The sequence below is a fragment of the Oppia nitens genome, unplaced genomic scaffold (genome assembly GCF_028296485.1).
Source record: "Oppia nitens isolate AA-2021 unplaced genomic scaffold, nextdenovo-longstitch-racon4-pilon3 scaffold6_pilon_pilon_pilon, whole genome shotgun sequence".
Taxonomy (NCBI): Eukaryota; Metazoa; Arthropoda; class Arachnida; order Sarcoptiformes; family Oppiidae; genus Oppia; species Oppia nitens.
The window spans coordinates 6,730,001-6,757,500 of NW_026533250.1; the positions used below are offsets into that span (position 1 = coordinate 6,730,001).

Sequence of the window (27,500 nt, forward strand, 5' to 3'; positions counted from 1 at the left end):
TATTGTTTAATAATAAAATATTGTATTATGTGTTTAAATTATTTTATAATTTATTTTAAACAAAATTTAAATGATTTTAATAACAAAAACATATACATACATACTGTACAATGTTTTAGCAATTTTTAAATATTAAAAATATATAAAATATATAAAATAATAGACTATTTGTAGAAAAATTGAGAATTTAATGTACAGAATATTCTATGTATAACTCTATTTTAAAATTCAATGAAAATCTATTAGTAATTATTACTATTTTTATATAAATATACAAATAAATACATTGTTTTAATTTAATAATTTTTTTTATAATAATAGTAGTACTGTATATATACAGTATATATATATTTAAAATCTATAACTTTTTTAATATAAATTTTTTATGTTTGTTTATTTAGATTTTTATTTATTATTATTATTAATTTTTGAATTTATTAAACATAATTTTTCAAGAATTATAGAGAATATATTATTTTTTTAGTAAAAAATAAATTTTTTATATTAAATGTTTGGATTTTATTAAAATAATATTTTTACTAAAAATTATTTGATGCCATATATATATAACATAATATAAGTAAATATATTTAATATAAACTTTACTAAACTTTAATAATCATATATAATATATTTGAAAAAAATATTTAATATATATATATATATATATATTTATATTCTGTATATAAAGTAATAGATTCCCCAATGATTTGTGTCATATATGCTTACATACAAGTTATGTCTTAAATTAGAAATGCTATACAAATTAGTAATACTAGTGATGCAAATATAACAAAAAAAAAATAAAATAAAATACAGTATATATATTAAATCTTTTAAAACATAACACACACACACACACACACATAAACACAGTGAGTGCGAGTGTGTATGTATGTACAGTATGTTTGTGTGTGTGTGTGTGTATGTGTGTGTGTGAGTGAGTGTGTTTATGTAAGTGTGAGTGAGTGAGTGTGTGTGTGTGTCAGTGTTTATGTGTGTGAGAGAAAAAAAAATTATTATTAAATGTATAGTTATTTTTAAAACCCCACCACCAATGCATACATAATTCAATACATGATATATATATATATATTGTATATAACTATTGTATATATTGTGAGTCAATTGTGTATTAAATTACTACAAATAATGTTTGTTAACTGTTTTTTTGATTTTTGATTTTTATTTTTTTTAAAAAACAATAAAAAATAAAATGTTTAGATAAATAGTTGATAGATTTAAAAATAATTTAGTAATATAATATAGTAATGTTTATTTGTATATTTATATGTAAGTGTGTGTGTATGTATGTGTGTGTGAGTGTGTGTGTGTGTGTGTGTGTGAGTGTATGTATGTATGTATATATGTGTGAGTGTGTGTATGTGTGAGTGTTTGTGTGTGTAAGTGTATGTATGTGTGTGTGTGTATGTATGTGTGTGTGTGTGTGTGTGTGTGTGTGTGTGTGTGTGTGTGTGTGTGTGTGTGTAAAAGCTATTCAAACACATTTTCACTTATTTTATGTTAATACATAAATATAAACCAACAACAAAAAAATAAACAAAAAAAATATCATATGATATCATTAGTATACAGTATATATATACTGTATATAAATGTTATAAATGTTTACTAGATTTTTCCTATTTTATTTTTTTACTTTGTTAACCGATTTTTTTTTTGTTTTTTTATTATTATTATTATTATTATTTGATGTTTGAAATGATACTTTCATAAACTAAAAACAGTTTTTATATATACTGTATATACACTATATATAATTTATGCTAAATAAACTAATGAAAAACAAAACAACAAAATATATATATATGTATATATATATAATGTGATAATATTTTATGCCCGATAATGAGCCAAAAAAATATTTTTATTTATATTTATTTATTTTTTTATTTTTTATTTGTCACTAATGTATGAGATTTGCAATAATAATTTTTTATATGTATATATATTACTGTATAAATATTATATTATTAAATTAATATCTTATATATATATATAAATCAAAACAATTACTTTCTATTCAATATTCATAATCAAAAATCTTATTAATATTTAAATGATGTGATAATAGGGTATATCATAAAAATATAATTAATTAATTAAAAATAACAACAACAAAAATTTTATGAAAATATTATTTTATTTTTTTTTTATTAAAAAGGTATTTATTTTTGAAAAATCTTTTCAATAAAATTATTAAATTTATTATTATATTATTATTATTATTATTTTATTTTGTGTTTAGCTAAGCCATCAATCGTTTATTTTTTTTATAAAAATAATATTTTATTTTCTCTGTTTTGTTTGAGACACTTCAACATTGTCTGTCAAACATTATATATATATATATATAATATACAAAAATTGCTGGCATTTTATAAATACCACATTTTTATCACTAGTATTATTAGTAGACATATATGGATAACATAACTATTATATATATATATCTAATATTATGATAAAATAAAATGTTATGTGAATTATGTACACATTTTGCTTTTAAAAAAATGTATTCAAAATAATTGTTGTTTTATTTTCTCTTTATATTATTATTATTATTATTTAGTTATATATTTTCAGTCATTGAACCGACATATGATATATATATATATATATATATTATTTAATATATATATATAATATGTATATACATATAACGCAATCGTGTGACATATATATATATATAATAGACATCAATAGATGAGAGGATAGAGAGAGAGAGAGAGAGAGAGAGAGAGAGAGAGAGAGAGAGAGAGAGAGAGAGAGAGAGAGAGAGAGAGAGAGTTAAAGTTAGAGAATCGGGAGATGAAAGTGATGTATGAAACAAATATAATATGAAACAGTAGTCTATGTGCTGCTGCCTGAGTGTCTACTACTACTGTACTTACTGTACTACTAGTGCTCTAACCTAACCTAACCAACCAACAAATTATAACTAACTGTGCTCTCAGATTGTATGTATCTCTCTGTGCACTGGTATGTGTGTATATGTGCTAATAGTTTAAACAATATATTATATCTACTGTACCCCTCCTGAAAACAAAACTAACTAATAAATAAATTACAAAATATTTTTTTTAAAACTAAAAAAAATATAATATAAATAAATTATATTATTATATACTATAGTATAAAGTTGTATGAATAATATACGCCAGAAAAAATCAAATTAAATTAATTTATTAGTTGTTATACATATATAATAATATTATTATTAAATATAATAATAAATTTTTGCATCAGTGATCAAAAAATATTATGATGATTATATTATATTTATTATAATTTGATTATCTATACATATAATCTAACATAATATTTTATTTTATTTTTTTAAAAATAATAATAATATTAAATATTAAAATTAATTATTGATATTATATATATAATATAAAAAAAATTATTATACTTACCTATACCTATAATATTATTATTATTATAACATTGTATGCTAATTCAACAAACATATTAAATGTTTATTATTATTTTTTTATTATAATAAAATATATATAATATTTTAAATTATTAATTAAAATATATTATTATCATTATTATCTACCAGTGATATAGCTTATGGATCATCATTAGTGATATAAGCAACAACAACAACAACAACAATAACTAAAAACTTTATCTAAAAATATTATCCACAAAAAAATAATATACTATACCTTCAAACAACAAAAAATAACTACTATTTTCTAATAATAATAATAAACTAATAATAAATGACTGTTTCCTACTTAAGTAATACTATTATTAACAATAGTTTACTAATGAATACCACAACAACAACTACCGTTACCATTACCACTACCACTACCATCAACTATGGCCTAATAGACAGTACCGGTATGTCTATCGGTGTCGTCGCCGATGGCGGCGGTATTGCCGACACCATTGGCCACAATGATTACTGGCCATACGATTGGCTATCTAATTGTTTGGACGAGTTTCGTGAAATTTATCTACCGATTCACGGCTGGATTAGTGTAATTGTTTGCCTGTTTGGCATAATAGCCAACATATTGAACATAACGGTGCTGACCAGGTATTTAGTGTCGACCAATAAGTTTAGTATTGCTATATATATATATATATACTGTATATAAAATATTATTTTTAAACAAAAAAATAATGTTTATTTATTTTAGCTATTTTTTTATTAATATATATATATTTATATATACACTGTATAACATATAAGATATTTATTTATTAATAAATTAATTAGAAATTTAATTATTTAATGCAAACATACATTCAATTGTTTATACAATGTTTTTTTGTTGTTGTTGGTTATATTATATTGATAGTATATATATATACTATATATAGATATCTATAGTTGTTATAAATTATAAATTATCTAAATTATAAACCAATGTAATTCAATAATAATGATACAGTATATATATATATATATATATATATAATATTATATAATAAATATTTTATCAAAACTAATAACTAAATTATTAATTATTAATAATAATAATGAAACTAATATTTTTTTTAATGACAGTTATGTTGCTTTTTATTTTGCTAAATTGTTGCTAAATTTTATTATTATTACAGTATTATTATTATTACTAACATTGATTTTTATTTTATTTAAGTACAGTATAAAATTAATTATAGGTAATAGGTATGATAGAAATCCTAATAATAATAATAAAACATTTAATATATAAAAATAAATAAATACAGTAAAAAAATGGGTTTAATAATTAATTTAGTAAATATTTTTTTTTTGATATGTCTAATATAAAATGAAATTAAATTATATAAACTGCAGTAGAAATAGTTTATTATTATTATTATTATTATTATTATTATTATTATTATTATTATTACAATAATATACAGTATGTTATAATGTTAATTTTTTCAAAAAAAAATTATATTAATATAACAAAATTTTAAAATTTAGATAAAAAAATAATTATAAAAAAAACTTTAAGCTAGAGATGCTAATCAAATTTATTTAAAAAATTATATATATATATATATATATATATACAAAAATTTTTTTAAAAAATCCAAAATTAAGTTAATTATAATATGCTAGTAATAGTAAGTAATTTTCCCTATTTTTAAGTGCTTTTAACTAATTAAAAATGTAATTTTTGCATAATTTTTATATATAATAAATATCTAAAGTATATATGAAATATTTATATTAGTATATATATATATACATACAATAGGATAGATTAGGTTATATTAGTTTGAATTATATAATTTATATATATATATATATATATTTCTAGTATGTATTTATTTTCTAAATGATAATGATAATGATGATTATATTTAATACTAATATAACATTAATTTAATTTATTTTTTTTTACAAATTTTTATCTAATAAAACATAATTAGAAAGGAAATGATTTCGCCGACAAACGCCATACTCACGGGACTGGCAGGTAATCATAGATATATATACTTTACTACTACTATATTAATTAAATTAAATGGGCACCGGGAGGTGACCATTATATATATATATATATTATATTTATAAAGTACTATATGTGTGTTGTAATTTGTAAACACATACAGTTCCTCACCAAACATACACATCCAACACAACATATCCTATTTCTTATTTATAAAATGTATATTTAATTCATATACATATATACTGTATATATATATATATATATATATATATATATATATATATATATATATATATATATATATATATATATATATATGTTTGTGTGTGTGTGTTTGTATATATATATATATACATATATATATATATAGTAATTATTGGTTATAATTATAACTTGAAATTTTTCTCAACTATAGCACACAAAAAAATGCTTATAAATTATTATTTTATTTTTTTCCTCAAATTTATAAATATAAATACTTTTACCCATCGGAAAAATCCTATGACATATGAAATATATTAAATACAATATTTATATATATATATATATATTAAATACTTTATTATTTTTACAGTAGTTTATAATATCATCAGATATTTGTGTGTGTGTGTGGTATATATATATATACTGTATATATATACTCTAAATGTTAAATGTTAATAAAACATTCAATAATAATAATAATAATAATAAAATTTTAGAAAAATGAAAAATTCTGTAAATTTCTATAAATAAATTTCTATATAGATTTCTATATATATATATATATATATATATTTAATGTATTTCTAGGATTGCTGGATGTCCTCTTAAAAAAAATATTAAAACCAAATAATTATAAGATTTATGTTTTTTTGTGCGAATCAATTAAATTATTAATTAAAAACAATTTTCTTAAAAATAATAATAATCGTTATTTAAAAAAAAACATTTTAAACAATTTTTATTTAAAAAAAATCTAACTTGACAATTTTTTCATAATTAAATTAAATATATATTTTCAAAAAAAAATTTAATTCATGAAATTTAATATAAAATGTTTTTTAAGTTAACTAAAAATAATTACAAGTAATTTGATATATATATATATATATATATATATATATATATATATATATATATATATATATATATATATATATATATATTAGTAAATTTTCCAAACAATCAAACAAACAAATAACAATACAATTAGTATGATTATAGACTACAATATAATTTTATTGTTTTCTAAATAATTATTTGGCAATCCTAGTAGTATAATAGTAATAGTAATACTGATAATTTGAAAATTGCATGAAAATGAGTGATCACTTAAGTGATTATTATTTCATCTCTCTCTCTCTCTCTCTCTCTCTCTCTCTCTCTCTCTCTCTCTCTCTCTCTCTCTCATTCACTCACTCTCTCTCTCTATCTCTAAGTTATCACTTCAACAAAAAAAAATATTTTAAAAAATAAAAATAATTAATACACGCCTGAATAGTACAGTGTATATCTATAAATAAATACAGTTATATTTATATAATTTATTATATATATATATATATATAATATAAAGGACCCGCAAATTGTTTATACAAAATACAATTGTAGGCAAATTTATATACAGTATATATATATAGATATATACTGTATATATATATTGTATAATTAATATATGTGTGTATCTGTTTTATATTATTATAATTACAGTTAGCGATGATTGAAACATATTTGTGTCTAAAATTTGTGTTGTATATGTTTCCACTGTTATTCAAAAATAAATTATTATTAATTTAAATTAAAAATTTATATATATATATATATATACAGTATATGCTTTTGTATTCATATAATAATTTATTATATAATATATCAATTTATTACAAACACACATACATTGCTAATACTATGTTATCAATACATTCACATAATATATATTTATTGGTAATTATAAAAATTATTTTCTATATAATATAATAATAAAACTATTTATGAATACTATATATCAATATATTGAAAATTTAATTTTTGTGTGCAATATATCATTTAAAAAAAAATTATAATTATTTTTTATTGTTTGAGATTTTATGCATGAAAATAATTTCTTTATATTTATGAATACTATTATTATTATTATTATTATAGTTTTATTTCTAAATATAATATATTAGTTCATAATTTTATCATTTTTTCTCCCATAGGAATTGATAAAAATATTTTATATATATATATATAGTTTAATATAATATAATAAAATTAAAATTTTTATTATACACTTCATAGATATATTATAATTCATAATTATTAATTAATTATCATGGGAAATTATTATTTCCGAAAATTGTTAAAAATTAAAAATCAATGAAATATATACATAAATTTTTTAGCAAAACTTTATTAATATTATTTATTATATAAGCATTATATGGTATTAATAATTTTAATAATAATAATACTATTAAATGTTATATTATTATTAATAAGAAATTATTTATATTTTAATATTTATTTATTTTTTTGATAATAATTTAATATTTTTTATATTTTGTCTTTTTTAACAAAAAAAAAATAAAAAACATCAAAACAGTTGCCGATATGCTTGTGATGACCACATATTTGCCGTTTTCAATACACAACTTCATTAGCTATGGCCTAACGGATAGCGAAAAATATTCAAAAGGTTGGGCAGTGTTTACCCTAATTCATGCCCACTCGTCGATAGTATCGCATACTATATCCATATGGCTGACCGTTATACTGGCCGTCTGGCGATATGTATCTGTCAGGTATGTACTGTATATAATATATACTATATATATATATGTGTGTGTGTGTGTGTGTATGCGTGTGTATATGTACCTGTATATGTAAGTATGTATGTGTGTGTATATGTAAATATGTAAGTGTGTGTGCATGTAAATATGTATGTGTGTATGTGTATGTATGTGTATGTATGTGTATGTATGTGTATGTATGTGTATGTATGTGTATGTATGTGTATGTATGTGTATGTATGTGTATGTATGTGTATGTATGTGTATGTATGTGTATGTATGTGTATGTATGTGTATGTATGTGTGTGTATGTGTAAATATGTAAGTGTGTGTGCATGTAAATATGTATGTGTGTATGTGTATGTATGTGTATGTATGTGTATGTATGTGTATGTATGTGTATGTATGTGTATGTATGTGTATGTATGTGTATGTATGTGTATGTATGTGTATGTATGTGTATGTATGTGTATGTATGTGTGTGTATGTATGTGTGTGTATGTGTTTGTATATGTATGTGTGTATATATACCTGTATATGTAAGTATGTATGTGTGAGTGCATGTAAATATGTATGTGTGTATATGTGTAAATATGTATGTCTATGTACTTGACCTATGGTCAACCAACACCACCACCATCGCAACCTAACTGTCCCCCCCTAAATCTCCTTGAATTGTAAATGGGTTATCATAGAAAAACACATATATGTTTATAATAAATAATATAAATATATAGTAAAATAATAGTACATAAAGTAATGCATTTTTATTGATAAAAAACGTGACTCTCATTAAAGTGACAATAATTTCTAAGAAAAATAAGATAATACTATCCTTATTGTTGTTATCTATAAGTAATTGTTTTAGCCTTATTTGTTTATAATAATACTAATAATAATAATTGTAAGTATCAGTAGTGTGTGTGTGTGTGTCAAACAATTGGTCGACTGACTGACTATTTGCCCACACAGTTGTGTTGACCACATGGGAGCCGATAGCTAGTAGTAGTAGTAATAGTTATATGGGGTTAACATTAACCAGTGTATGTGTGTGTGTGTATGTATGTCTATGTATGTGTATGTGTGTGTATGTGTGTGTATGTGTATGTATGTGTGTGTATGTGTATGTATGTGTATCTATGTGTATGTATGTGTTTGTATGTATGTGTATGGGTATGTATGTGTATGTATGTGTGTATGTATGTGTTTGTATGTATGTGTATGGGTATGTATGTGTATGGGTATGTATGTGTATGGGTATGTATGTGTATGTATGTGTGTATGTGTATGTATGTGTATGTATGTGTATGTATGTGTATGTATGTGTATGTATGTGTATGTATGTGTATGTATGTGTATGTATGTGTATGTATGTGTATGTATGTGTATGTATGTGTATGTATGTGTATGTATGTGTATGTATGTGTATGTATGTGTATGTATGTGTATGTATGTGTATGTATGTGTATGTATGTGTATGTATGTGTATGTATGTGTATGTATGTGTATGTATGTGTATGTATGTGTATGTATGTGTATGTATGTGTATGTATGTGTATGTATGTGTATGTATGTGTATGTATGTGTATGTATGTGTATGTATGTGTATGTATGTGTATGTATGTGTATGTATGTGTATGTATGTGTATGTATGTGTATGTATGTGTATGTATGTGTATGTATGTGTATGTATGTGTATGTATGTGTATGTATGTGTATGTATGTGTATGTATGTGTATGTATGTGTATGTATGTGTATGTATGTGTATGTATGTGTATGTATGTGTATGTATGTGTATGTATGTATGTGTGTGTGTGTGTGTGTGTGTGTGTGTGTGTGTGTGTGTGTGTGTGCTGACACAGTTTGCCCTAAACTGATTTGATTATTTAGATTTTATTTATTATTTGTTTTTTTTTTGTATTATTATTATTATTATTGATTGTCGATTTTATTTGTATATAAAGTTATATAACGACAATTGAATCAGCAGTATATATAGATTTTGTTGTTGTTGTTAATGTAATATTTGTTTGTTTGCTTTGACAGTGATATTGCATAACATGTATATTCAATATATATTATTAAAAGTTATTTACTTACTATGTGTGTGTATATATTGTACAGTAGTTTTACTATTTGTATACATTATATATATATATACCGTATATATATATAACAGGGAAATAATAATTAAATTAATGTCAAAAAATATTTTTCTTATTTTCGATACAAATCTAATATAAAATTTTGTTTAAAAAATGATACAAATATTATATAAAAGTTTACTGTATTTAATGTAAATTACTTGGAAATCAATATGATTTACGATATACAGTATATATATATATATATATTTAAATTTTTTATTTTTGATGAAATAGGCAAACAATAACAACAACATAAGAAAACAGAAAATATTTATTCAAAATAAAAAACATTTTAAGGTTTTTTTTAAAGAATATTCCTTAAGTATATATTATAAATACTATTATATAAATTAGATTTATATGTTTATATAGTATATCATTATATAACTTGTGAGTTGTTATATATACAGTAGTATATATATATACTGTGTTACATACACACACACATATATACACACACACACATACACTTGATATATACTATATAAATTAATATATATATTATAGATAAATGTTTTTTTTCATAATAAATATTTAAAATTCAAATATTAAAACTTATATTAATATACATGTATATATATATATATATATATATATATATGAATGTTTGTGTGTAATATATACAGTATATACTGTATATAATATACAGAATTATGATACTGTATTAACTTATTATACAAATTTTTTTACACACACACACACACACACACATACACACACAAAACTTTAATATGTTTTTTTAAATAATTTAATTTAATTAATTTTTTTTTTATAAATATATATATATATATAGTTTTCCGACTGATAGCAAACAATGGTGTAATATGTCTCGGGCCAAGTGTGTCATATTTTTCATTTACATTGCCTGTCCGATATTTTGTATACCCAACTATCTGACATTTACAATCAATAGACACCAATACAATAATACCATCACTTATAAGGTAAGTCATAATTTTGTTGTTGTTGTTGTCTATCTTTTATTGGATTAGTATTATATTTTTATTTATTTTTTTTTTGGTGAGTTATAGACGACTATTTGATATTTTTTTAGTTTAGGATTATATATATATATATATATATATAAACTAAATATTTGTTTTTTATTTATTAATATATATATATTGTTGTTGTTGTTGTTAATAGACATTTGTCTTATTTACTTATATTTGTTATTAAATGATTATAAACACACACACACACACACACACACACACTATATCTTATATTAAATTTATTATATATTATATACAGATATAAATAAATATAGTATAATATATAGTAATATATATATATATATATTTATATGTTTAATATCTATAAGTGACATGTATTAAATAATATCAAATACACACAAAAATTTTATTTTAGTTTTATATATATATATACTGTATATACAGTATAATAGTAAAAGCTATTTAGCTTATTATTATTCTCTAATGTATTTTAATAAAATAATATTTTTTTGATATTATTAATAATTTGTGTGTATGTATGTGTGTGTATGTGTGTGTATGTGTGTGTATGTGTGTGTATGTGTGTGTATGTGTGTGTATGTGTGTGTATGTGTGTGTATGTGTGTGTATGTGTGTGTATGAGTGTGTATGTGTGTGTATGTGTGTGTATGTGTGTGTGTGTGTATATGTATGTATGTATGTATGTATGTATGTATGTATGTATGTATGTATGTATGTATGTATGTATGTATGTATGTATGTATGTATGTATGTATGTATGTATGTATGTATGTATGTATGTATGTATGTATGTATGTATGTATGTATGTATGTATGTATGTATGTATGTATGTATGTATGTATGTATGTATGTATGTATGTATGTATGTATGTATGTATGTGTGTGTGTTAAATGTTTGTCTATATAATCCAAATAAATATATAAAAAAATAAAGTGATAAATTTTTGTGTATAACAGTAAAATCACATTATAAATTGAATATAATGTGTACATTACTTTTTGTAGTATTTGGTTTAGGGGATGAATATAACACACACACACACATACATACATATATACATACAATAAACAAAACAAAAAAAAATATATATATATATAAACTTCAAATCAATAAGTATAGTAAATCAGATAAATTGCAATTTATAAGTATAAGTATAAACTTTTTGTTGTTAATGTTAGTGAGTGAGTGGTTGGTTGGGTGAGTGAGTAAGTGAGTGGTTGGGTGGGTGAGTAAGTAAGCCAGTGAGTGAGTGAGGGATAGTCTAGAGATCAAAGAGTTATCGGTTAGGAGGAAAAAGTTAAGACAACCGGAGAAGCGCTATACATGTTGTTGTTGTTGTTTGTATTGCTTTTATATATATATATTTATATACAGTAATACAGTATTATAGTGTATTATATAAGGTATATATATACTGTATATACCGTATAATGTTTAGACTATTAGTAGTAGTAGTAGTAGTAGTAGTAGTAGTTGTAGTAGTAGTAGACGTGATTTACAGATCAAATAAATAAGTTTTTTGTTAATATTTTTTATTTTATTTTTGTTTAGTTTTTTTTTATATATTATTACTTTTATTTTGTTGTTGTTGTTGTTGTAGTAGTTTTGGGTTAACTCATAAAGTTTTATCTCTCACTTAGTTATGCTCTCTAAGAGAGAGAGAGAGAGAGAGAGAGAGAGAGAGAGAGAGAGAGAGAGAGAGAGAGAGAGCTTTTATTATTAGTATAGAGATAGTACTGTATATATATATATATATATACAGTATATTCAATTGATTCAATATATACTATTGAATTGATACCCAAACATTTATTTATTTATTTTTATTTTTTTGTGTATACGAAAACTATACCATTATTTTTTGTTATGAAAACAAAAAATATTATTATTATTATAAATGTTATTTTTTTTAAAAAGAATTATTATAAACAATTAATATATTTAAAAAAAATTTTTTGACATTATCTAAATAATATTTATTTATTTTTTTTTAAAGAAATAACATATTTATTATAATTATTCAGATTATCAATAATTATTTATATCAATATATATTTATATATATATATATTGTATATCAAGTTTAGCAATACTACCTTTTTTTAAAATTTTTTTTATATATATACTAACTAAATTATAAATTAAGTAGATTTTTTTATTTTTTTTTTGGGGGTGGGGTGGGTGGGTGCGTTTTTGATTATACTATTAAATTACCAATACAACAACAACAATAATAATGTAAATAAAAAGTGTTAAGTCTCCATGATGATAAATTAAGTCATAAATTTAATAGTAGAAACATTTAGCCAATAGGGATTAGGCCAATAACACACCCTAACTAACCTTGATCAATCAATTAATTTGTAAACTTTATATGTTTATTAGTTTGTGTGTTTGTTTGTGAGTGTGTATGTATGTATGTGTGTGTGTATGTGTGTATGTGTGTATGTGTGTATGTGTGTATGTGTGTATGTGTGTATGTGTGTATGTGTGTGTGTGTGTGTGTGTGTGTGTGTGTGTGTTTGTGAGTGTGTATGTATATGTGTATGTGTATGTGTATGTGTATGTGTATTTGTATGTGTGAGTGTTTGTGTGTGTGTTTGTGAGTGTGTGTATGTGTGTATGTGTGTATGTGTGTATGTGTGTATGTGTGTATGTGTGTATGTGTGTATGTGTGTGTGTGTGTGTGTGTGTGTGTGTTTGTGAGTGTGTATGTATATGTGTATGTGTATGTGTATGTGTATGTGTATGTGTATGTGTATGTGTATGTGTATGTGTATTTGTATGTGTGAGTGTTTGTGTGTGTGTTTGTGAGTGTGTGTATGTGTGTATGTGTGTATGTGTGTATGTGTGTATGTGTGTATGTGTGTATGTGTGTATGTGTGTATGTGTGTATGTGTGTATGTGTGTATGTGTGTATGTGTGTATGTGTGTATGTGTGTATGTGTGTATGTGTGTATGTGTGTATGTGTGTATGTGTGTATGTGTGTATGTGTGTGTGTGTGTGTGTGTGTGTGTGTTTGTGAGTGTGTATGTATATGTGTATGTGTATGTGTATGTGTATGTGTATGTGTATTTGTATGTGTGAGTGTTTGTGTGTGTGTTTGTGAGTGTGTGTATGTGTGTATGTGTGTATGTGTGTATGTGTGTATGTGTGTATGTGTGTATGTGTGTATGTGTGTATGTGTGTATGTGTGTATGTGTGTATGTGTGTATGTGTGTATGTGTGTATGTGTGTATGTGTGTATGTGTGTATGTGTGTATGTGTGTGTGTGTGTGTGTGTTTGTGAGTGTGTATGTATATGTGTATGTGTATGTGTATGTGTGAGTGTTTGTGTGTGTGTTTGTGAGTGTGTGTGTGTGTGTGTGTGTATGTTTGTTTGTGTGTGTTTATTAGTGTGTGTTTGTAAGTATGTGTTTATTTGATTTATTTTCAACAAACTTTAACTGGTTTACAACTATTGACTTCATTAGTATATACAGTATATATAGTATATATTGTATATTGAATAGAAAAATTAAGTTAAAATATTTATTAGGTTTCAAATGTTGCATATGTTTAATGAAAATAATTTATATAGAAAAAATTTTAATCAAATAATAATATTTTATAATGTATTAATATTTAAATATTATTAGTTATACTAAATTTATTAATATATCAATATATATATATATATACAGTATTAATATACATTTGTTTTTATCGATTATTTATTATATAATATATTTATATAAATGTCAACTTGTATTACATTTAAGTCAATCAATATTGAATAGTTAACATTTCTTATTATTAATATTGTTGTTAACTATATATATACAGTATATATATACTATATTCTAGATATATATTATATATAGAATATTCTTAAAAATACTATTTTATTATATACTGTAAATATTAAAATAAAAAAAATATTATTACTCAATAACAACATAGATTTTAAAAACTTTACATTAATACATCTATATATATATATATTATTTATTTAGCTACTAGTTTGATGATTAAAAAAAACATACATACATCCAAAATAGGTAAATTTGTTTAACATGGTTTTTATATACATGTTTTTATATACATGTTTTGATATAAAACTAGATTTGTTTTTTTATTTATTTTTGTTACAAAACTATACAATAACAAACATATATATATATATATATATATATATATATATATAGAGAGAGAGAGAGAGAGAGAGAGAGAGAGAGAGAGAGAGAAAGAGAGAGAGAGAGAAACCTATCAAAATAATTTTCAAAATAAACTATATATAAAAAAAAAATTCAAAAAATTTGTGATGTTTTTCTAATATGACAAATATTTTTTTTTCATTATAAATATGTTTTCATATATTGTATGTATATGTTTTGATACATATTTTATTTGTAATAAAAAAATAAAATATATGAAATTTCAATTTATAGATTTTGTGGGCGATTTTTTTTTAGAAAATCAAATTTACATATTTAGTTATAATAACAAAAAAAAGTTTAATATAATAACATTTTATCAAAATTTTAATGCATTTAAACTAAACTTAGAAAAAATACATGATTTGAAATATTTTTTTTTATATCAACATTAATACAATTTTTTGTTATATTTTGTTATCATTTTGATGTTTAATAAATAAATAATTTAATTAATTATGTTTTTCTGTTCACAAATAAAAATATTTTATATAATAATTTTTGTTAACAATTTTTTTTTAATCATAATGTACTATATATAAAAAATAAATGTCATCAATTATTATTATTATTATTAATATCTAGTGTATATTTAGAGATAGTATATTATATCGATAATATCATTGTCAAAAAAAAATAATTTTAGTATAAAAAAATTATTGGTTTTTTTATATCAGTAAAAAAAATTAAATAAAAAATTGTTTGAAAATTGGATTAAATTTTTTTATGGGTTTTTTTACTAACAAAAATATATATATACAGTATATATATATATATATAAATATAACTTTTTATTATCAAAACGTGTTTATATATAAAATATATTTTAAAAATCGTTTATCTAATTATGAATATATCAATATTTGATAGACAGTTATTACAACATAAAAAAACTACTATTTATTATTATTAATATTATTACATAACTTACTTTATTTAATAGTTATTTATTTTATTTCAATAATGTATTAATTATTTTTACAAAAAAAAACAACATTTAATAACTACAAAATCAATTGAGAAAGTATTTAGAAAATTGTTTTTTGTTTGTTTTCTAATGTTTTTTATAAATTTAATTTTTAATTTAATTTACATAAACAAACAATTAGTTAGAAATATATATTAGTTTATATATATAGCATAATATACTCAATATTTATATTTATTTTTTTAAATTTAGTCATTATTATTATTTTTTAAATTTAATATAATAAAATTGTACTAAAGTATAAAATATTAATTAATATTTAACAACAACAAAAAATAACTTTAAATATTTATTAGATAATTTTTTATCGTATTTGTATAATAAAAACTAAAAAAATAAATGCTTACTATTGACGGAAATAATAATAATAATGATATTTATAAAAATTAATTAGCTAAACAAATAAAATTAATATAGTAATAATAATAATAATAATAAATATCAATATAAACAAAATTAATGAGAAATTTTGCATATTATGCATAATATTATTTTTATTTATTTTTCTAAATATTTTACATTAAGTAAAAATTTATTTTTTTTTACTTTAAAAAATAGTCAATACATTTTAATAATAATTTTTGTTTAACACTTAAATCCATAATATTTTTTAAAGTATTTTTTTTGTGTGAATAATATGCAATATTTTGTATAACTAAAGGCATCAACAAAAAAAAAAAGTAATACAAGTCCTATATCTATATATTTATAATAATGTCAATAATAAATATCAATATATATATTTCCTTATAATGTTTAGATTTATATAAATATATATGTTATATCATTGATATATATATATATATAATTTTGTTACATTGATATAATGGATAATTTTGTTGTTGTTTTTGTTGTTGAAAAAATGTTGATTTATATTTTTCAAGTAAAAACTATTTATTTTATTTATTTTTTTTTGTTTGTTATTTATTTTATAGTAAAAAAATATATAGAGATTTTATATTTAAATTTTATATATATATATATATAAAATCTAAAATATATTCCATAATTTTAGTTTTATGTTGAATATATATATATAATATATATATATATATATATTTATATCCAGTATATAATATCTATATTATTTTGAATAGTTTATTATAAATGTATATTAAATCCATTCAATAACTATATAAAAAACAACATAAATTTATTTTTTTTATTTTTTTACTTACATAAACATATATCAATATATATATATATATATAATATTTTTTGAGGATTTTAATATATTTTTAGTAAAATTAAAATTTAATTTATATATAAATATAAAAAAAATTTTGCTACTCATTTCCTGTTTGTAAAAAAAATTATTTAAATTGAAAATAAATTTTTTTTATTATTAAAAATAATAACTATTAAGAAAATAGTTTAGTCAGTGAAAATTATTATTATTATTTTCATTATTTTTGGTTACAAAATTTTATTATACAGTATATATATATATATATATATATATATGAAATTGGTTTATAAAGTGATATAATTATTATTACTATCTTTTTGTGTTTTTATTAAAACATTGATTTTTGTTGTTGTATTTATCTAAACACATCATCTATATGTGTCTATTAATCATAGGATACACACACACACTAAATAAAAAAATATTTATCAACAAAAAAAATTATTATTATTATTATTATTAAATTAAAACCTATTAATCACATTGTTTGGGTGACACTTATTATTATTATTATATATATATTTATAATCATATAATAAGACAACAACAAAAAAAATCTATAATCTATGATATATTACACATATAAACTAGTTTTCAATACTTTTTTTTTATTTATAATATCATACATACTGTACATACAGTATATCACTAAATACAGTGTATATATTATAATAAAAATAATATTAGTTTTTTTTGTTGTTGTTTGTTTGATGTCAAACATGATTAACATTGATAATAAAGTATGAATATATTTATTATATTATATATATATATTTATTCAATATGTATGTATGTATGTGATCATGGTTATTGATAGGTGGGTGCCCTGCATATACTCATACACACACACTTGGTATGATTAATGGCATTGGCATCCTATTAGGCTTAACTCGTGTCGACATTAATTATATACCAGTCTATAGTACTGTCTATAGACTCTGTTATTTGTCATTTGATTTTTTTTCGTGGATAGTATGTTATTAGATGTGAGAAAAAAATAGTGATTAAACACTACTAAACTTAACTTTTTTTTCTAATAATTATTATATGTGTGTCTATGTGTTTGTTTGTGTCTATGTATGTATGTGTGTGTGTGTGTGTGTGTGTGTGTGTGTATGTGTGTGTATGTGTGTGTGTTATTATTAGTGTTGGCAGAAAAAAGAGAAATTTATAAAATAATAGGGAAATTTCTAGAAAGTTTCTAAAAGAAATTTCTATCTATGGGATCCCCATGTTAATTTTGTTTTCTCAATATTTGTTAACTTGCTTTTACTGTACATTGTTTTTACAAGTAATAATTAATTATAAGTATCAGTATTTTAATTATTAATTAAAGTAAAAAATTTATTTATTTAATTATATTAAACTATGATATAATAAAATGATGAATAAATTTTACAAAACTGATTATTATTAAATAATTATATTTATTTTATATATTGTTATCCCATTTTGTATAATTATGTACTATATAGTTTAATATATGTATATTATTATGTCTCATTGATTAACAATATCTATAGATATGGGGATCCCATTGTATAATAATAGTTAAATTTCTATAGAAATTTATTCCTGAGAAAGTTTCTAGAAACTTTCTCAGGGAAATTTGTTAGAAACTTTCTATTTGCCCATCTCTAGTTATTATCATCATCAGCATCAGTAACCATCACTAGGGATAACCTATTAATGTATTAAATTTTTTGTTTTAATTATTACCCATATTATTATTATTATTAACTATTTGTTTTTTTTGTGGAAATAAATACAATATATATATAGTTTGTATGACTTAATGGTGTTTAAAGATATATTGATTGAAATATTTTTTTTTGTGTTTTTAGTTTAGTTTCTTATTGTTGTTGATGTATTGATTAGTAGTTATTTTGTTGCTATTATAGTATTATTGTATTTTTTGTTTGTTTGTTTGTTTGATTAACTTTACACTACTTTAATATATATATATATATATATATATATAACAGTATTATATATATATATACAAACTTTTATTAAAAGCCAATGTCAATGTCAATTAAAAATCCCAGTAAATTAACTTCATTTAAGTGACACTATTGGACTAATACTATCAACAAAAAAAAAACAAAAAACTAACTTATCTTTTAGTATTGCTTTTTGTTGTCTTAACAATCAATAGATAATAATGTTTAGAGAGAGAGAGAGAGAGAGAGAGAGAGAGAGAGAGGAAAAAGCGTATTGTCATTAAAACATGTTATTAACATCTAATGTAACAGAAAATTGTATCAATTTTTTTTTTTATCACTTTATCTCTCTCTCTCTCTCTCTCTCTCTCTCTATCTATCTATCTATCTATCTATCTATTTATCTATCTATCTATTTATCTATCTATTTATTTATCTCTCTCTCTCTCTCTCTCTCTCTCTCTCTAAATACTAGTTTTCATTTTATTTGCAATTTTCAATACAATTAATAGTAGACTAAGATTACAATATACCCCGCGATATATGTGTACTGTATTTAAAAAAACAGTTTTATATTTAAATTAGTAATTTAATTTATAATTTAAAATTTTAATTATTTTAGATTTAAATAATTATAAACAAGTACAAATAAGTATTAAATTACGGTTTGGTTTATTTAAAATAAAAAACAATTTTCAACTCTAGATAACTATTATTTTATATTATTACTACTACTTAATTTATTTAAAAACTAAATAAACTAGAAAATATTGATTTAAAAATTAAAATTATAAAATTACTTTTTAGTCTATAAAAAAAAATATTATTTTCAAAAAAAATTATTTGATACTATGTAATGTTTTAAATATTTAAATCACATACAGTTTTAATCAATTTATTTTAAAATGTTGAATATATTTAAAATAATAGCAAAATAAATAAAAGAAAACTAAAAAAATTTCATCAATTTGATTATTTAAAAATTTTTAAAAGTTTAATAAATAAATAAAAACACATATATATAATGTATATATATTTATATATTTTTTTGTTTTATTAAATTTATAAACAAACAAATTGATTAAAATTTTTTAGTATTATTTCATATATTGTTTACTATTATTTTAAATATTCAACATTTATATAATCATAAAATTTTTAGCAAGGTCAAATTTAATCTATATAACTATTTATTTTGTTATTATTATTATTGTTGTAGTAGTAGTAGTATTAGTATTAGTAGTTTAAAACTTTTAGATAAAATAAAACTAAATTTTAATATTTTCGTTTTAAAATTATTATATATTTTATTTAGTTTTATTTGTTTAGATTACAACTAACAAAAAAAACATGATTACAATTACATGTATTATTTATAAGTATTATTTATTGTATATATATACTGTATATTTGCTATAGTAATAATAATTTTTGTTTTGTAGATAAATGTATACTAATATTATAAAATCATTTATATATATATATATATATATATATATATATCTTATATTGCATTTAAAATTTTAATTTCAAAATTTCAATTTCAAAAATAAATATACAGTATATTAGGTATTTTAGTAGTAGTAGTAGTAGTAGTAGTAGAAATAGCAATAATATTTAAGTTTTTATAAATTAGTATACAAAAAAATTTTAAAAAATAAAAATTTAATCTCATAAGTATAGTATAGTATTTAGATTAAATCTAGAAAAATTAAATATGAAAATTAATTTAATTTAATATTTTAGTTTAGATAAAAAACAAGATTTTACTACTATTAGTATTTTTGAAATAATAATAATTTTCTGTTAAAACATTATATTAAAATATTAAAACATTTGTTAATAATTTATGCAACAAAATAAACTTAATGAAATGCATTTTTAAATTGTATATATTATATATAAATTAATACTACAGGTATATTATATATATATATATATAAGCTAATATAATATATTATTTACAACAATATTAGCATAGCATACATGTTGTACACTATGTTTAAACGATAATTATTTTTTTTAATTTTATTATTTATTATTATCTAAATTATCAAATCAATATAACTAGAAATAATAATAATATTAGATTGATTATAAATTATATATCGGATACTTATATATAATATAAATTTTATAATATATATATATATATATATAATTTATATAATTTATATACTTATAAACTTTGAAAATTTATAATAAAAATAATCAACATTAGTGTATGTTATAGATTATAACAATATATACCAGTATATATATATATATTATTTTATTATATATTTATTAAATATTTATAAATGTATTTTATTTTTTAATTATATAAACATATAAACTTAACTTATAATAATATAGTCAATTAATTTATTTATGGGGGATATTTATTTTATTGGTTGTATATTAATTTAATAGCTGATTAAACATTAGATATTGTAATATTAATAGTTATGCTATTTTTAAAAACTAAAACAAAATTATAATATTTATATATCAATAATAAGCAAATAGTTTTTAAATACTATGCCATCTATAGGCGATAACATTAACATTAGTTTATAAACTGTTTTAAATTTTTATTATAAAAAAAATAATTGTTAATAACTTATTGTTTATTACTATTAATTATAATTAATAAATTTATTAAATTTCAATTTATTTGATTAAAATTTTAAAAAAAAATAATTTTCTAGAATAGATATTAATATTTATATAAAAAAATCAAACCAAGATCATTTTTATCGAAAATTTTATTTTCAATTTTTTTGTTTACTAATTAATTTATAATTAAATTGCAATAAATATTAATTTATAATTAAATTGCAATAAATATTAATTTATTTTATATCAATAATTATTAAATATTATAAATAAATTCATTATTTAATTATAATTTAGTTTAAGTTAAAATTTTCAACATATACATAGATAAACACAAATTTTAGTTAAAAAAATACGTTATTTATTTAAAATATTATTTTAATAAAAAATAAATAAATAAAATGACAGTTTGCTAAACAAAAAAAAAAGTTGAATCAAAACTTGTTTTTATATATTAAAAAAGTTTATTATTTATAAAACATATGAATGAAATAAAAATGATTATTAGTATTGTATTGATATATAAGTTATATATAATATACTGTATATCTATAAATAATTTTAATAAGTTTTAAACAAAAGTGTATTAATTAAATATATTGACATTATTAAATATAAACATGGTCAATTTGGTCAATCAATGTAACTAGAATAATTTTATTATTAAAAAATAATTTATTATAAATTAAATAACTTATAATATCATATATATAATTAAGATACTGTATATAATATTATAATTTATAATATAAATATTTTTTACTAACTTTTACTTAAACTTTATTTATTTATAATTTTCTAAATATATTTATAATATACTTATTAAATATTTATAATATACTGTATATACAGGTATCATATATAGTATCTTATATTTAGATAAATTAAAATTATTAATTTAGTGTTTTAATATATAAACATATAATTTATCATTTTAAATGATAATAATTATATAAATCAATTAAATCAATGTTTAAACATTGATGAATAAAATTAAACATAAAATTAAACATAAAATTAAACATAAAATTAAACATAAAATTAAACATAAAATTAAACATAAAATTAAACATAAAATTAAACATAAAATTAAACATAAAATTAAACATAAAATTAATTTTGTTAATTTGATTATATATTTATATTTATTTTTATTTATTATCAATTTACTAAATTAATTATTAATAATAATAATTTTTTATTATTATTATATTATACTTAAATAGGTTGGTCTAAGCGAACTGGCCAAATCGGTAAACTGGCCAACCGAGGACAGTTCGCTAGTCAAGATAAACTTTTGGATGTATTCGGTAATTACAAAACTGATACCGTGTATAGCCCTGACCTACCTGTCCCTGGCATTGGTACGGGTACTCTATAGGGCCAATCAACGCAAACAGCGTCTCAAACATCATCATCATCACAATCATCAGGGTATAGGAGGTGGTGTCGGTATCAACTATAACAGTGTATCTACCGGTACCACCACCACCAACACCACCGGCGGTAGTAACAATGTCGTACATCCGGCACTGGTAGTCAGCAATAGCCAACATTGCGATCGTACCACTCGTATGCTGCTGGCCATACTGCTGATGTTTTTGATAACCGAATTCCCATCGGGACTGGTAGCCCTGTTGGCCGGCATACTGGGCGACAAGTTTCAGTACGCTGTCTATCATAAAGTAGGCGAACTAATGGATCTGTTAGCCCTGATTAACAGTGCCATCAATTTTATACTGTACTGTACAATGAGCCGCCAGTTTCGGGTAACGTTTGCCAAATTGTTTTGTACGTCGACGACGACCACTATGACCACAAATGACCAGACAATGGCCGGCGGCGGCGGCGGTGCCTATAATGCCAACAATCAGTCGACAATGATCGCCGGCGCCGTCACCAATAACAACATTAGTACAACAGCAGCTACCGGTGCTTGTCATCAAGCGAAACATCAGCAGCAGCAGCACCGACACCAACACAAGCAACAACAACGGCGCGATAGTGTCGACCCGTATACCTGTAATACTACATGTGTTTGAAGGACGACATCCCCGACCCGAGCTCAAGGGACAGGGGCTGTGGGAGGGGTGGTTTGGTGTGTGTTTGGAATGGGTTGATGCGGGAGTTGTGTCTGTGTGTGTGTGTAGACACTGTATCTAACATACATACATACACACACACCCACCCAACGAATCCATTGTAAGGCCTCCTTCTCAGTGGTTTCTGAGAGAGAGAGAGAGAGAGACGGGCACTCCTGGGTATCCCCCCCCCCCAAAAAACACCTATTAAAATATAGTAGTGTATCAATTTTTAATACATACTATTTTGATGACCCCCCCCCCATCCCCAACCCTTTTAGCAATCATAAATACTATATAATTGTATATAATAAATATATATATATATATATATATATAATAAGAGTACCAGGCTTATGTGTGTACAAATTGTTTTTAATCACACCCCCACCCCTCAATACCCTTACCCAGGACATATAACATTACACACACACATTATTGTTATTATTATTATTATTAATAAATACCTGTAATAGAGTAATGTATATTATTATACTGTAATTTGTGTGTGTGTGTGTAGTAAAAATCATCAATGTAAATTTTGATGTAAACTATTATTATTTTTTTAAAAAAAATCTAATTGTTATGTGTGGGGTTGGATTGGGGGGGGGGTTGTGGGGGTGTTTAGACTAGTAGTTGCTAAACGTTTATTATTGATTAGTATCTGTATATTAGTATTTTGATTCAAAAAAAAAATTAATTATTTTAGAAATAATAATAATTTATTAACTGTATAATTAAACATAACCAAACAAATAATAATAATTTGTTACAGGGTACAATACATTTTATTAAATAAAATACAAATAATATTAATTTGTTGCCAATTTTTTTTTTTAAATAAATAATTAGTATATTAAAATAAAAATAATACATAAATTATTTTTGTGTTTAATTAATAATTAAATATATGATATATTTATTTTAATAATACATGTATAATAAAATCAATATAAAATTTGAAATTGTTAAAAAAAATTTAAAAAAAAATTTCAATAGTAATTTTCAAATAATTAATACAGTATTATTATTATTAATTAATTTTAATTATTATTATTATTAAATATTTATTTGGTAAATGATTATGTTAAAATTTACTTTAAATTTCAATTGATAATAGATGGCGTAATAGTATAATTTTTTTTTAAATTATCAAAAAAAACTTGCTAGTTAAATTATTTAAAAAACAAACAAACAATATGTATGTGTTGTAGTAAGTTTGCAGTAAACTTTTTGCGTAAACTTTCAACATTCCTAAAAATATTATATATTTATATTAGATATACAATGCCATAATAGTTATGTATATATATATATATATACAGTATAAATGCTTTATATGTAATAAATAAAAATAAAATTTAAAAACTTTTTTTATTATTTATAAAGTAATAATATATATATATATATATATATATATATATATATATATATATATATATATATATATATATATATAGTAATTGTATAAATTTATTTAATTATTTGTAAAATATTTTTGTTAATTAAACTCTTCAAACAATATGTTAGCAAAAATATGATAATAATTAATTTAAATTTAAGTACAAATTGAATACAAATTAAATACACATAATATATATATATATATATATTTATATTTTTAAATTATTAAATTCAAATTAAATTTAACTAAGCAAATAGTATATAATAATAATAATAATTGTTAATAATAGTTAATAATAGTTATTGTTAATAATAGTTATTGTTAATAATAATAGTTATCTTGGTAACAATTTTAAAGTGTGTGTGTATTTTTTGTTATTTTATATAAATGTAATATATTTATGTAAAATATTTATACATTTAATATATTAAAAAAAAGTTTGTTTTTATTTAAAAAAAATTTACATAATAATTATTACCCTATTTAATAATAATTTATTTATCTAGTAATTTATAATAACAAAAATTATAATTGTTAATTTTTAATCGTTATATATAGATGATATATTTAAAAAAAAACATAATTTTTAGATATAAATGTAAATATAAAAAGATATTTTAAGTAAATTAAAACAAAAAACAATTTTCTGTATCAAATATTTTGTGTTTGTATTGTATAAAAGTTATATTTAGTTTTTTTTCAAAAAAAATATTTTCGTTATCATTAATCTATGAAAATATTTTTTAAAAAAAATATATTTAATCTTTAAATGATATTTTGTTAAAATATAAAGTACATAATATACTTAAATAAAAATAATAATGTTATTGAAGTTTATATAAAATTTTATTAATAGTTATTGATATTTAATATTAAACTTTCAATTGTTGTTCAAATATTTATAATAAAATGTAATATATATTAATATATAATATTTTATAATATATTTATACTTTATAAATTATAGTTGATTACGTCAAATATTTATTATAATATACAGTATATATTAATATATATAAATATAAAATTATTTATTTTAAAATTTATGTATGTTTTATAAAATTATGATTATTATTATTATATATATATGAAAATATAGTAATTAATGTTTTTGTTTTTTTAATAAAAATTATTGTGTGATTTAATTATTGAAAAATATTTCTAAATAAAAATATTCATCAATTTGATGATAAAATTTCATAATTAATGAGTTATTAAGTTATTAATGATTTTTTTCTATAAATATATATAATGTATTTATGTTTTGATTATAAGTGTTATTAATTGACACAAAATATTATTATTTATAATAATAATTATTTTTTTAAATATAATTATGTATAAAATAAAATTTTTGTTTGTTATTGACTTTATTATTAAATGATTTTCTTGTTTTTTTTTGATGAAAAAAATAATGTAATAATAATTATAATAATAATAATAATACTAACAAAACAAACAATTAAAGTGTTGTATCATTTTTTTTACTCTACTATTACAACAACAAAAAACAATATACTCTCTTATAATATGATATTAAAAATAATAATGAAAAATAAAAATCTAAATAATAAACACAAATCCTGTTATTATTTAATAATAAATATATACAAAAAAAAATGTCTATTAATGTACTGTATTTTATTATTATTATTATTATTATTATTATAATTTATCATAAAAAATACATAAATGATTATACAATTGCATACAACAATAGTAACACAAAGAAAAAACACATTGCATTGCATAACACGTATGATATTTAAGTTTTTTTATTA

At 20.0% G+C, this 27,500-nt stretch overlaps 1 protein-coding gene across 1 annotated transcript; it reads left to right on the forward strand.

Moving 5' to 3' along the window:
• Positions 1–3,861: 3,861 nt before the first annotated feature.
• Positions 3,862–24,481, forward strand: LOC128962645 (G-protein coupled receptor dmsr-1-like). The gene is made up of 5 exons (XM_054309040.1): positions 3,862–4,078; positions 5,413–5,459; positions 8,005–8,203; positions 11,133–11,283; positions 23,460–24,481. Exons 1-5 carry the CDS (start codon positions 3,882–3,884, stop codon positions 24,273–24,275), a joined length of 1,410 nt encoding a protein of 469 aa, XP_054165015.1. The 5' UTR covers positions 3,862–3,881; the 3' UTR covers positions 24,276–24,481.
• The last annotated feature ends 3,019 nt before the right edge of the window (positions 24,482–27,500 follow it).